Consider the following 14,133-nt stretch of genomic DNA (forward strand, 5'->3'; position numbering starts at 1 on the left):
AGCCACCCTGTCTTACATCTGGCAAACAAGGCTGCCTCCACCATGGCCTATGGGTTAATGTTCCAGACCCGTGAGAAGCACAAAGCAGACGTCAATCTTTGTTTCCCCTAAACTCAAACAGCCCATTCAGTGGATGTTTTTCTCCAATAGCTTCCTGTTTGGGCTTGTTAAGGCCCTCATTTCCCAGAAGGCCATAGGGGTGGTTGCCTTGGCCGCATAACGGCAGGGTCAATCTCAGCTGAATAACTGAACCGTGGGATATTCCCCTTGGTGGGGTGGAACGACCGACAGGCCGGCCTGCCACATCCTGCTTTATCAAAGTGAGGAAGTGCAGTGCGCTGGGTGGAGCCCAGTAGCCTATATTCAGCACCCCCCTCCCTCCAGAGTCCAGACATCACCTATCTCCACTCCACTCTATGACCCATCAAATGTATACCAACACATAACAGGGGTTGGGATTTGAGACCACATAAATATTTCATAATCACCATAGGCTTAAGTCTCACCATCATCAAGCTTGAACTGACAACTTTCAGGCCTTTACAAATTCCCTGTCGTAGGAAACTTGGGGTGGCCAGTCCTCTTCTGGCTGTGCCGGATGGAGATCATAACAGAACATGGCCAAGATGTTCAAGTGTTCATAGATGACAAGCAGGGTCAAATAATAATAATAATAATAATAATAATAGGCCTAGTTGCCTACTGCATGTGACACGTCTTCGTGTAGCCTAATATGTCTGTTTTTTCACAGTTCATTGAGCACAGTTCCCCGAGGCTGTTGAATAATGATGATATCTGTGAACTTCTAGAACAAGGTTCCGGTTACCCCGTTTCCCCCTTTAGGGAGAGATCAGGCAGATAAAAGCGATTTTAAAACACAATTACCACTTCCACTAAAGACCAGTGAGCTCTAATGACAGACATTAACACCCACAGCCACGAGCGCTGGCCACTCAACCAAACCTACCTATTATCACACGGCCTAGGCCTAACCAGAGCCCCCACGCCCACCCCTAAAGAAAAATCGCTCAAAACCACTCAAACATAACTGCTGAAAAGTGTTAAACGAAGCAGCCAGTGTACTGTAATAACAGCATCATAACATTTTTTCCATCGGATGGCTTGCTGATAGGTCATCATCTTTCCAAAGGTCAACTGGCCCAGGAACATCTGATAAAACACACGTGATAAACAACTGACTCCAGTCCAAGCACAACATCTAAGACATTTCCACACTCTGGCACTGGTTGGATTCCATGTCATACTGCAACCTCGTACTGAACATAAACAGACAAGCCCAGCAAACCACCACACTCATATTACTCTAGCTCCTTTAACACACATCTGATGTACTTCAGTCCAGCAGCAGGGGAAGCGTTGCCACCCGACTTCTGAGATCAAAAGATTTGTTCCCAGCACAGCTGGAATGTCAGAGATCAGGTGGGTTCCAGCTGATCACTCTGTGCCAGACAGACCAGAGCAGAGCATTCCTGAAGGAAGGCACGACTGGACATGCCTGATCAGAGTTCTCTTCTGGAATCCTGCCTAGAGGGTGAGAGGAGGCCTTGGAGCAGAGGTGGTTCTCCGCCCACAGCTCACAGCACTAGCTGCTCTCTCTAGCTACAGTACAAGCACAAAATAGGCCAAGTATACAATCAACACACATTCCAAGGGAGGAGCAGAAGGAAATAGTTAATATACATTTCATGGGGGGGGGGGTCTTGGAAGATCACACAATCTTATCAACCGACATGAGACTTATCACCAACGTAACAACAGACAGGACAGAGGAGACGGAGGAAGGTGCACTCAAAGCTATTATGCTAAAGACACATGCTGTTGTCCTTACCGTATAGGCGCCAATCCTGCAAATGCATAGGGTGAGATGCATGCACTCAGACATTGTCCACGGCTAAAGGCAAGCGCTTTCCTCAACAACTTAACGAGCCACCGACAGCAACAGACAAGAGGACACAGTCAGAGAGGAAGACAGAACAGAGTGAGACAGAGCAGCAGCAGGAGGAAAGCGACAGGACTCTAGTCAGAGTTATGATCCAACGAAGCCCATCGCCAGCTCTCAGCAACTTCATCTGGGAAGTAGAGGCTAGAGAGAGAGAGAGAGAGAGGAGAGAGAGAGAGACAGGAAATCTGTTCACACTAATTTCGATCAAACGACAGTTATGACACTGGTGATTCAGCAGACTATACGAGGCCTATGGCTGCTAGGCTATGTCTGATCTACAAAGGGTTAGACTAGCGGATCCCACATAACCGGTCCCGACAACACGATGTCCAGTTTGAAGATTAACAGGTCTTCACAATACAGTCAGCATGTCCAGTTTAAAAAAATATATATGTTCTAATACAGTCAACATGCAAAAAAACATCTACTGTCCTCCGGCCTTCCAAACCCTGATTCCACTGAGCTACAGTAAGCTGGTCAAGTCTGTAAAGGCCCTGCAGAGGAGTTTATTAGAAGCAGATCTGGAAAAGGTACCTCTGTTTACAGTCTGTTCTCTCACGGTCTGTGTCACACTCCTATCCTCAAAACCTTTCCCTACGAATGTGAACCAATAGGCTAGTCTTCCACTCCTGTCTTGGTAATGTTTTACAAACTGGTTTCCACACCGCTCACCAATAACCAATGTCTCGGAGTCATTCAGGGACTCTTGGACTGCAAGCTACACTGTTGGATGAAAGGAGGCAGAGGCACTTGGAAAAGTCCACGCGTCATTATTATAAGGATGTCTTACTAAGACTGACTTGTGAAAAACAGAAGACATAAAAAAAAGGACAGATACTTGACTCAAAACTCACTAGTCAAGAAAAGTTACTTATTTTTGTTAATAGGCCTAGAAAATCATTGAGAGGACAGAAAGCGAGAGTGGAATGTTTGAGACTCTAGAACTGAACTGTTTTCCACCTGTGGTTCTAAATCCCATCCAAAGAAAGAGAGTTGAAATTAAGACTTCTAGATCCACAATGACCTCACTTCCTTAAGAGGATGTAGGCCTAGTTTATCCGATGAGTAGGCAGCTCGAGATAATGTAGCCTTCTGTACACAGACGTATTTTTATATAATAACGAGGATAATAATGATGATACAGGGTGACTAATTCCCCACATGCTAGCACTATCAGACCCATACAGTATATTCAGATAATAGCCTACATAAATGTAATCTAAATGATATCTAAATAGGCCATATGGGCGATTCCACGCCAGCGTAAGCAAAACATTTAATGATCTGTGAACGCTACATGGTACAGACGACATCTTGGTGTCGTTATACTCATCATAGCATGCTTTAAAATAAGGACTATGTTTAGATTGTGAAATATAACTTCTCCCATTCATTTATTTAAGATTAAATATATTATTATTAATAGCTCAAAGTACCCTTTTTGATATTTCTTAAAAAAAAAATTTTTTTTACATATTGCTTAGAACAATATAAAATTATATGTGATACAACATCCTTCCTCCCAATGAAGTTTCAACGTGAGAATAGCTTATGCTGGCGTGGAAACCGCCCATAGACCAATCAGCTCAGAAAAAGATCTGCTGTGAAAAGATCTGAGGTAACTGGTCAAAAGACCAATTAGTGGGGGGAAAAAAAGATCAGTATTGGGCTGCTGGTGTGAACGCAGCCTTTGTGATATATCGCTGATCTTTCCCAAGATCCGGGTAACAAAACTAGGCCTGGCTGCAAGCATGAAGTGTGGCCATGACGTCAACTGAACTGTGTGGATATTTCGTCCTATTGCCCTGCTCAGTCATTCAGGCATTGTGGACATTCAAATCTCTTCAGTGATCAAAGGTCACCGTCTGATCATCTGCATTAAACAGGTGGTGCTGCATCCCAAATAGCATGCTATTCCCTATAAAGTGCACTACTTTTGACCAGAGCTCAAAGGGCTCTGGTCAAAAGTAGTGCACTATATACATTTCTTGACCCGAATCAACAGCCTCTTTCATGGAGGTGACCTGTTCCTTCTGTAAGTTAAGGGCAGATAACTTTGTGCCATTCAAAAAAAAATGAATTTGATAATGTCAGGCCAAATCCAGAAATGAATCCGTGTCCATAATACAACAAATGAAAGGACGGTGGTGATGGGAAAAGACAGAAGTTGTAAAAATGTGAATAAAATAACAATAAAAGAAGCGCCCAACCTCTCCTCCACCTCACACAGTGGAGGAAGCCTAGCTCTCTGAAAAAACACAACTGGCAGTTGAAAGAACACTCTTCTCCGTGCCAACCGTTAAGGGCAACGGGTCCACCCATTCCATGTAAGCTGAAAATCTCCCGTGGATGTATTTTTTTCCATCAAAACAGCTGTGATGCACTGCAGGGCTCCAATAATGTTTTCCCTCAACAAATTCTATGGAAAATTGTAATCCTTGAGGTTAAGTAGAGAGTGGACTGGAGAGTGGAGAGCGAGTAGCTAATCTTTAATTTAACTGTTTATTGCCTGTGATCCAGTCTAATGGGGTTCAGTCCCTCTCCATGCACAGTAATATCACTATCCTGATGCCAGATCTGCGTGTGCCGTCTTGCCAACTCCTCTGTACACTTGGGGAGTTTTCATTTTTTCATCCACTTTGACATTAAGAGTATTTTGTGTACAATAGTTGACAAAACAATTTTACAATTCAATCCATTTTAACCCCACTTTGTAAAACAACAAAATGTGGAAAATGTCAAAGGGCGTGAATACTTTCTCAAGGCACTGACTGTATCTTTAAGATATTTTCTAATTTCTCTCCATCATAAGGAAGGAGGATAATGAAAGTTCACAGAAATAACAGGTAAAAGTAGACTTATCAGTTAGTTGTAGTGTTTTTACTGATATCAATTTTGTTTATCAATTCTTCTGCAAATTCATTAGCTACAATGGGAAATTAAAGTAGTTACAAACCACAGTTGGGTTCATAAGTTTGGACAGCACAATACTATACTCTCCCTCACTAGCTTTAAGCACCAACTGTCAGAGCATCTTACAGATTACTGCACCTGTACATAGCCCACCTATAATTTAGCCCAAACAACTACCTCTTTCCCAACTGTATTTAATTTATTTATTTATTTTGCTCCTTTGCACCCCATTATTTTTATTTCTACTTTGCACATTCTTCCATTGCAAAACTACCATTCCAGTGTTTTACTTGCTATATTGTATTTACTTTGCCACCATGGCCTTTTTTGCCTTTACCTCCCTTCTCTCCTCATTTGCTCACATTGTATATAGACTTGTTTATACTGTATTATTGACTGTATGTTTGTTTTACTCCATGTGTAACTCTGTGTCGTTGTATGTGTCGAACTGATTTGCTTTATCTTGGCCAGGTCGCAATTGTAAATGAGAACTTGTTCTCAACTTGCCTACCTGGTTAAATAAAGGTGAAATAAAAAAAATAAAAAAAAAAAACAGTACAGCACAGTAGAGCGCAGTAGAGAAAAGTAAGTAAGTATAGTTCGGTACAGTACTATACATTAGAGTAGAGTACTGAACTATACTCTACTGCACTGAACTCTACTGTAGGGCTGAGAGATATTTTGAATGAAGCGGATTAATTCCTATGTATGTTTTCGTGCGATATTCCAAATGCCTGTATCGCAGAATCGAGGTTGTTTGTAAATTTAGTTTTTATGAGCGTTCATTTCCACTTGTTCTCATGTTGTCTTTTTGGTCTCGTCTGCTCCTTCTGTGCTGGGCACCTTCCCATTTACACCCCGAGATCTATATATAATGACGAGATTCTCATGGTCTCCACCCTAACAATGGGAGTCGTTGTCCCAAAGGCAGGAAGGCAGGCGACAAGCTTAGGTTCAAAATAAGCGCACGGGGCTTTTTGGGACACATTTTTAGGAGTGAAACTTCTCTCTTCGCCTCTTTCTCCCAAGCCCCTCCCTCTACCACTCACAACAACAAAGATGAGAGATCACTTCTTCCTCTCTGACAAACAGCTTCAACTCGCAATCATTTTTACTGTAATAGAGGAGAAGTTAACCTTTCCTTGTATATGCTTCAACTCCTCAAATTTCAATCATAGACAATAATAAAACGCATGTACCAATGAACATTCATTCTGGAAAATTAACACTCGTTTCGTGCACAATTACGGTACCACGTATCGCTAGCAATATTTGAATCAAATAAAGATTGTTATACTAGCGGTTTAGTCTGTGTTTTATAAATGTGCAATAAGCATAAAACAATTATATAAGGAATTGGCAACTCCTTCTCATTCCGAGAAATAAGGTAGGCCACTTTATTTCAACATCTGAACAAAGTGGACAGGCTAGCATGCTGTTGGAGACGGACAGAATGGTGTGTTCATAACCATTCAACTGTTTTACCTTGTTAGCTGAATTCAGAGCTTGTGAAATTATACCTAGATCCAACTTGGCTAAACTTGATTTATAAATATTAGCTGGCTACTCACTAGCACGTGGGCTTGTGCTTGAAAGATTGTTAATGAGGCCAGTGTTCATTTTCTATAATGCCTGCTAGATTATTACTGAATGTGCATTATGCATGGTTTTTATACACAGACCTGAAAGCCAGATCAGTGATTACTGACAAAAATAATGAAATGATTAGTGGGGTCTTACGGTTGTGGAAGGCATATATTTCAGCCTAGGTATAATTTCAAACTCTGAATTCATTCGATTATTGCTGTTTAAAATGCAGTATATTTGACTTTGAAAATTGTACAAAGTTTATTTAGATAATTCTAATTAGTTTTAAATCGAGATGCATAACGCCCAAAGGTTAGAAAAAAAATAGAGATATGAGTTTTAGGCCATATCGCCCAGCCCTACTCTAACTGTACACTAGTATACTCTACTGAACTCAACTTTACTGTTATGTGCTGTACTCTACTTAGCTGTGCTTTGATGTCCAAACTTGTGAAACAGACGTCTACATTCAGATTTGGTCCGGCGCAACCAAATGTCGTCATGCTTGGGGGCAAATAATAGCCAGTGCGTAAAATAATACCTCAAATATGCAAAGGTGGATATTGCATATTTATACATTTGTGTTCCTATTTAGGATTCATCACCATATCCATAATTATGCATTTCTGTGTTGCACAGATCAGGAGTTACAGGGTGTATATCCACTACACTCACTGTAGTTCAATAATCTCAATACATTTTGTCAGTGTCATGTCATAGCTGACACCCCATTCTTTCTGCCCACATCGTTGAATCTTCATTCGTTTCAGATATTTAACAGGGTTTTTGAAAAACTTGGAAACAATAAAAAATTTAAAAAACTGAAGGAGATTTTACCAAAACTCTGTTGGCATCTGAACAGTTCTTCCAGTAAATGGTGTTTTTGTCAAATGTTCAGTGTAAATTGTTAAAAGTAGTCATTGTGCATAGAGCTGTATGGTTTGTTAAACTGTGAAATCAATGTTTTTTGTTAGGCATACATTTTAAGTGAACGTGGAATTGCCCATAGCACAACACCAAAGACAAAACCTCATCATCTGTAACAGTAATAAGAGAAGGACTTCTGCCAATGGCCCTGCAAGTTACACAATCAAATGACAAAGGAGAACACCTAAGATACCTATTCTGTTTAGTCGTCAGGCCTACCCAGACAATCCCTTTTTTTCTAAGCTTGTCACCTGCCTTCCCGCATTTGGGACAATGACTCCCATTGGGGAGGTGCACACAGGACAAAAAGGAGCGAGAGAGACGAGACCAAAAATACAACATGAGAACAAACGGACATAAACGCTCTTGGAATATCGCGCAAAAACATATATTAGGATTCATCAAATTAATTCGATATATCGCTCAGCCCTAGTTCCTTACTAATCAGTGACCTTAAAATTCATCCATCAAGTAAAAGGGAGGAACGAAAACTCGCAGACACTCTGCCATCCGTGGAGCGAGTTTGGCACGTGCTGTAGACCATACTACTTACTAGTGATACACCGATACCGATATCCGATATTTTCCTTGCCAAATAAACCTGATACCGATATTTAAAATGTTTGCGGCCTTTTAAGCATTCTAGCACAGTTAAATAGTTAACACACACACACACGGACGCAGTGGTCTAAGGCACTGCATCTCAGTGCAAGAGGCGTCACTACAGTCGCTGGTTCGAATCCATGCTGTATCACATCCGGCCGTGATTGGGAGTCCCATAAGACGGCGCACAATTGGCCCAGCGTCGTCCGGGTTTGGCCGGGGTACGCCGTCAATGTAAATAAATATATGTTCTTAACTGACTTGCCTAGTTAAATAAAGGTTACACGCACACCACACTGACCAAAACGTTTTGTTGGCATTTAAGTATGTCCCCATTACCAGTAATACATAATCAAAACCTATTTCTTTTACTTACTTGCTGTGCTGTTTCGTTGTTCATTTGTTCAGTCGTTTCATTGTCAAACAGGATTTCTATGGAACGCCGTTTGGGTCTTTGCGTGTCAAAAAAGATACACGTCAAATAACACTATTTGACGTGTGAAATAAGCTTGTTGACCAATCAGGACCTGAATATGACTGCACGTCACATAATAATTTAACGCGTTCAAAAAAAATGTACGTAGTTATTACACATTGATTACGCTATCACTCGTATTTCATATGTCACAAGGATTCATCAATACGTATGCTATGATGCTGGTAAAGTTGTCTCGCGAACCTACAGTGCTGGTCATAAAAAAAAAGCTAGCTAGCAGATGGATGTGTAACGGATGTGTAACGGCTAGCTTAGTTAGCGGTGCACGCTAAATAGCGTTTCAATCGGTGACGTCACTTGCTCTGAGACCTTGAAGTAGTGGTTCCCCTTGCTCTGCAAGGGCCGTGGCTTTTGTGGAGCGATGGGTAACGATGCTTCGTGGGTGACTGTTGTTGATGTGTGCAGAGGGTCCCTGGTTCGCGCCCGGGTATGGGCGAGGGGACGGTCTAAAAGTTATACTGTTACAGATGCAAACAATGTTCCTCCCCAAAAACAAAAATCTGTTCCAGTAGCTATAGTTAGCTAGCTAACTATATAGCTTGGTGTCAACATTTAAAATAACCCTAATCTATAACACAGTTCTTATTTGATTAATGGTGGTCGGACCCATCGATGTGAAGCTAGCCACAATAAGGATTAGCCAAAATAGTGGACTTTGCGGTTAGCCTTCAAAATAAAAGTATGGCACAATTCTACCATTTGTATTCATTTGCATCACTGTCAATGACACACTTATTTTGAAGGCAAACTCCGGTTGAGCCTCAATAGACAGATGAAGCTAGCTGGCTGCTTATAACATTAGCTTTGGGAAACAGGGTTAAGTAGCTGGCTAGCTATTTATTTATCGAACTGAAGTTCAATTTCAATAGGCGAATAACAAGCGGCAACCTAGCTGATACTTACTCACAAGGATTCCTAAATCATTGCTAAGAATAATGAAAATGACTACATTTTGTTCTGGTCATTGTTTTCAGGCTGGTTGTATTGGTGCTAGCTAGGTAACGTTACCAAGCTAGCTACCCCAGAAGTTTAGGTCGAGCAAATTATGCTTTACTACCAACACGGTATTGTAAACACATCGTTCGTGGCAGGTGTTTGCAGACTTTTTTGTACAGCTTTGACAGTGCTACTGTATCTTTTTTGACACAAGCAAAGCTCTAAACGGCGTTCCATAGTATGTATTTTGTGAAGTTAATAGCAGTGATGCTAGTACTGTGTAACTCCGGTAGGATAACATCTGAAAAATAGCGCACTTGGTAGTGTGTACCGGTGCTCGGCCAGTCAGCGAAAGCCAACATCACCCACAACAGAGACCGATTGATTGTCAAGGGCAATGAATCCCATTATCTTGACGTTAATGGATTTCACCTTTCAATTGTCTCTCTGAAATTTTCTTACTCTTTCAAATGACTGCTCAACTTTTTGACTGCTCGAGCCACACAGCAGACGTTGTGTGCTAGGTTAGGAATGCTGTGTTGCACGTGTAGTGCTACATTTTATGTGGCGTCATTACGTCATGTACCTACGTTCTATAGGTATTCACTTCAGCTTTGACATCGGTTTTTCACATTGGTGTTAAACTAGACATCGGGCCGATACCGATGTTGGCATTTTTAGTTAATATTGGCAGATTCCGATATGTTCACCGATATATCATGCATCCCTAACATTTACCAAGAGAGTTTTCATCTAGATTTTTTGTAGCTGTCTATTTACCACCACAAACCAATGCTGGCACTAAGACCGCAATCAACGAGCTGTATAGGGTCATAGACAAAACCAAAAATTCTCATCCAGAGGCGGCGCTCCTAGTGGCCGATGATTTTAACGCAGAAAACTGAAATCAGTCTTATGTCATTTCTACCAGCATGTCACCTGTGCAACTAGATCATCTTTACTCCACACACAGTGACGCATACAAAGCTCTCGCTCACCCTCCATTTGGCAAATCTGACAATAACTCTATCCTCCCGATTACTGCTTACAAGTAAAAACTTAAAACAGGAAGTAACATTGACGCGTTCAATATGAAAGTGGCCTGATGAAGCAGTAGCTAAGCTACAGGACGATTTTGCTAGCACAGACTGGAATATGTTCCGGGACTCATCCGATGGCATTAAAGGAGTTTACCAATCAGTCACAGGCTTCATTAATAAGTCTATCAACGACGTTGTCCCCACAGTGACTGTACGTACATATCCCAACCAGAAGCCATAGATTACAGGCAACATCCGCACTGAGCTAAAGGCGAAAAGCTTAAGGTTTCAGGAAGCAGGACACTAACCCGAACGCTTATAAGAAATCCTGCTATGCCCTCCAAAAAAACATCAAACAGGCAAAGCGTTAATACAGGGCTAAGATCGAATCCTACTACACCGGCTCTGAAGCACATCGGATGTTACAGGGCTTGCAAACTACTATGGATTACAAAGGAAAACTCAGCCGCGAGATGCCAGTGACATGAGCCTACCAGACGAGTGAAATACCTTCAATGCTAGCTTCGAGGCAATCAACACTGAACCATGCGTGAGATCACCAGCTGTTACGGACGACTGTGTGATCACTCTTTCCGTAGACGATTTGAGTAAGACCTTTAAACAGGTTAACATTCACAAGGCTGCAGGACCATACAGATTAACAGGATGTGTATTCAAGAGCATGCGCTGACCAGCTGGCAACTGTTTTCACTGACATTTTCAACCTCTCCCGACCCAGTCTGTAATACCTACGTTTCAAGCTGACCACTACAGACCCTGGTTCGATTCCAGGCTTTATCACAACTGGCCATGATTGGGAGTCCCATAGGGCGGCGCACAATTGGCCCAGAGTCGTCAGTCATTGTAAATACGAATTTGTTCTCAACTGACTTGCCTAGTTAAATAAAGGTTCAATAAAAATATATACATCTACCTCAATTACCTGGTTCCCCTGCACAATTACCTGGTTCCCCTGCACATCGACATGGTACTGTTACGCCTTGTGTATATAGCAAAGTTATTGTTACTCATTGTGTATCTATTATTACTTTTTTGCTTTTCTATTATTTCTCCCCCAAAAAAATCCCTGCATTGTTGGGAAGGGCCCCTGTTGTCCACACCTGTTGTTTAATGGATTTGATTTCACTGCAAGCTCATTATCTTTCTCCCTTCCTTGGTTGGTTTGCAGCCAACATTTGCAGTGATATTTTCAGCCTAGTTACTTCTTCAGGAAGAGCTCCATCCTACGACAACCTCTTATCAGTTCTTCCCATGGGAGAAAACACAAGGACCTTTACAGTTCAAGGGACAACGAGCTAATGAATGGAATGATTCTGCATTCATGAAGGAGTACTGAACTTCGTGGCTATGCCTGTAAACTAAGAAAAAGACAGTCATACCGACAGACAGGTCAAAAGCATTAGCCATATAGTGGCCATCTCCTTCGACAAAGCAGAATCAATGAGTCAGCCAGCTAACTTTCATACATATTTAGAAATAGTGCCTTCATTAAGTATTCATACCCCTGGACTTGTTCCACATTTTGTTGGGTTACAGACTGAATTTAAAATAGATTACATTTAGATTTGTCACTGGCCTACACACAATACTCCAGAATGTCAAAGTGGAATTATGTTTTTCAAAAACCTCACAAATGAATTTAAAAAATAAGAGTATTGTATTGATGTATTGAGTCAATAAGTATTCAACCCCTTTGTTATGACAACTCTACATTAGTTCAGGAATAAAAATGTGCTTAACTCACATATGAAGTTGCAATAATAGTGTTTAACATTATTTTTGAACGACTACCTCATCTCTGTACACATACAACTGTCTGTAAGGTCCCTCAGTCAAGTAGTGCATTTCAAAAACACATTCAACAGCAAACACCAGAGGTTTTACAATGCCTCACAAAGGCAGGCACCTATTGGTAGATGAAAAAATTAAAATTAAAATAAAAAAGCTGACATTGAATATATATATATTTTTTAAATTGTACAACATGGATCCTGTTTGCAACGAGGCACTAAAGTGATACTACAAAAATGTGGCAAAGCAATTAAGCTTTGGTCCTGAATAGAAAGTGCTTGGTTTGACGCAAATCCAATAAAACCCATTACTGAGTACCACTCTCCATATTGTCATAGAAGGCTAGCATCCCGGAGTCGCCTATTCTTCACTGTTGACGTTGAGACTGGTGTTTTGCGGGTACTATTTAATGAAGCTGCCAGTTGAGGACTTGTGAGGCGTCTGTCTCAAACTAGACACTAATGTACTTGTCCTCTTGCTCAGTTGTGCACCGGGGCCTCCCACTCCTCTTTCTATTCTGGTTAGAGCCAGTTTGCGCTGTTCTGTGTATGAGATCTTCAGTTTCTCTGCAATTTCTTGCATGGAATAGCCTTCATTTCTCAGAACAAGAATAGACTGGCGAGTTTCAGAAGAAAGTTCTTTGTTTCTGGCCATTTTGAGCCTGTAATTGAACCCACAAACGCTGATGTTCCAGATTCTTAACTAGTCTAAAGGCAAGTTTAATTGCTTCTTTGAAATCAGAACAACAGTTTTCAGCTGTGCTAACATAATTGCAAAACGGTTTTCTAATGATCAAGTAGCCTTTTAAAATGATAAACTTCGATTAGCGAACACAACGTGCCATTGGAACACAGGAGTGATGGTTGCTGATAATGGGCCTCTATATGCCTATGTATATATTACTTTTTTTTTTAAATGCTGTTTCCAGCTACAATAGTCATTTACAACATTAACAATGTCTACACTGTACTTCTGATCATTTGTATGTTCTTTTAATGGACCAAAAAAGTGCTTTCTTTCAAAAACAAGGACATCTCTAAGTGACACCAAACCTTTGAATGGTAGCGTACATACATACATACATACATACATACATACATACATACATACATACATACATACATACATACATACGATGAAGACCATATAATGTGATTAAAAAATATATTAGAATGAGCTCAAGCTTTAAACAGCTGGTCTAATAGCCATTATGACTAGGCTACTAGCCTATTATGGATAAAACTACAGGCAGTCCAAGATTGTTTGTTGGCCCAGTTTTAATGGTTGCAATTTTTGTTGGTGTAAAATGGTCAATAAACTAGCGCTCCTCCAAGCAGATCAGATCGATAGACTGACCCCAAAAGCCTTTATACGGTGTTCAATTAATCAATTATAAAACACCAAAACTGGCTAATTGTCTGAAGTTAAGGTAAACTAAAGTCACACATGGCAGCACGAAAAGCAGAGGAATATACCATACCAGATAATCCATGAAATTCTTCAGTTTGACGTGCTCTTCAAAAAAGGAGAGATTTCAACTACGAAGTTGGTTGGGGTCGGCGTATTCCAGGTAAAATGGATGCATTCAAATCTTGTTTTGGTGTAAACTATTTAGCCTTTGTATTCCCCACCTTGGCCAAAAACAGCAATATAATCAATGTGTGCAGAGCGTGTTGGTTTCGACGCGTTGAAGCTCTGTGGGTTATGCAATTGCTATTTTCTTATAGACTAGCTAACATAAATCTAAACATGTTATTCTATGCACGGCCTTCTTTTCACCTGGCTTTGTTTTGGTCTTTATTCCCTAGCAAGAATCCGATTTTGGGCTGTACAGGATATGTTGCAGGAAGTATGGA

At 40.9% G+C, this 14,133-nt stretch overlaps 1 protein-coding gene across 2 annotated transcripts in view; it reads right to left on the reverse strand.

Annotated features, from left to right (window-relative positions):
• LOC115127244 (ADP-ribosylation factor-like protein 15) overlaps positions 1-14,133 on the reverse strand; it is a 65,402-nt gene extending 51,269 nt beyond the window's left edge. The window contains exons 1-2 of one of the 2 annotated variants that reach the window (XM_029656880.2): positions 13,758-14,133; positions 1,850-2,104 (exon numbers count right to left, since the gene is read on the reverse strand). In XM_029656880.2, coding sequence (XP_029512740.1) covers positions 1,850-1,903 — 54 coding nt within the window. In that variant the 5' untranslated portion in view covers positions 1,904-2,104; positions 13,758-14,133. The remainder of the gene's footprint in view (positions 1-1,849; positions 2,105-13,757) is intronic. The other variant, XM_029656885.2, reaches the window with a different exon arrangement.

Source organism: Oncorhynchus nerka, linkage group LG4 (genome assembly GCF_034236695.1).
Source record: "Oncorhynchus nerka isolate Pitt River linkage group LG4, Oner_Uvic_2.0, whole genome shotgun sequence".
Taxonomy (NCBI): Eukaryota; Metazoa; Chordata; class Actinopteri; order Salmoniformes; family Salmonidae; genus Oncorhynchus; species Oncorhynchus nerka.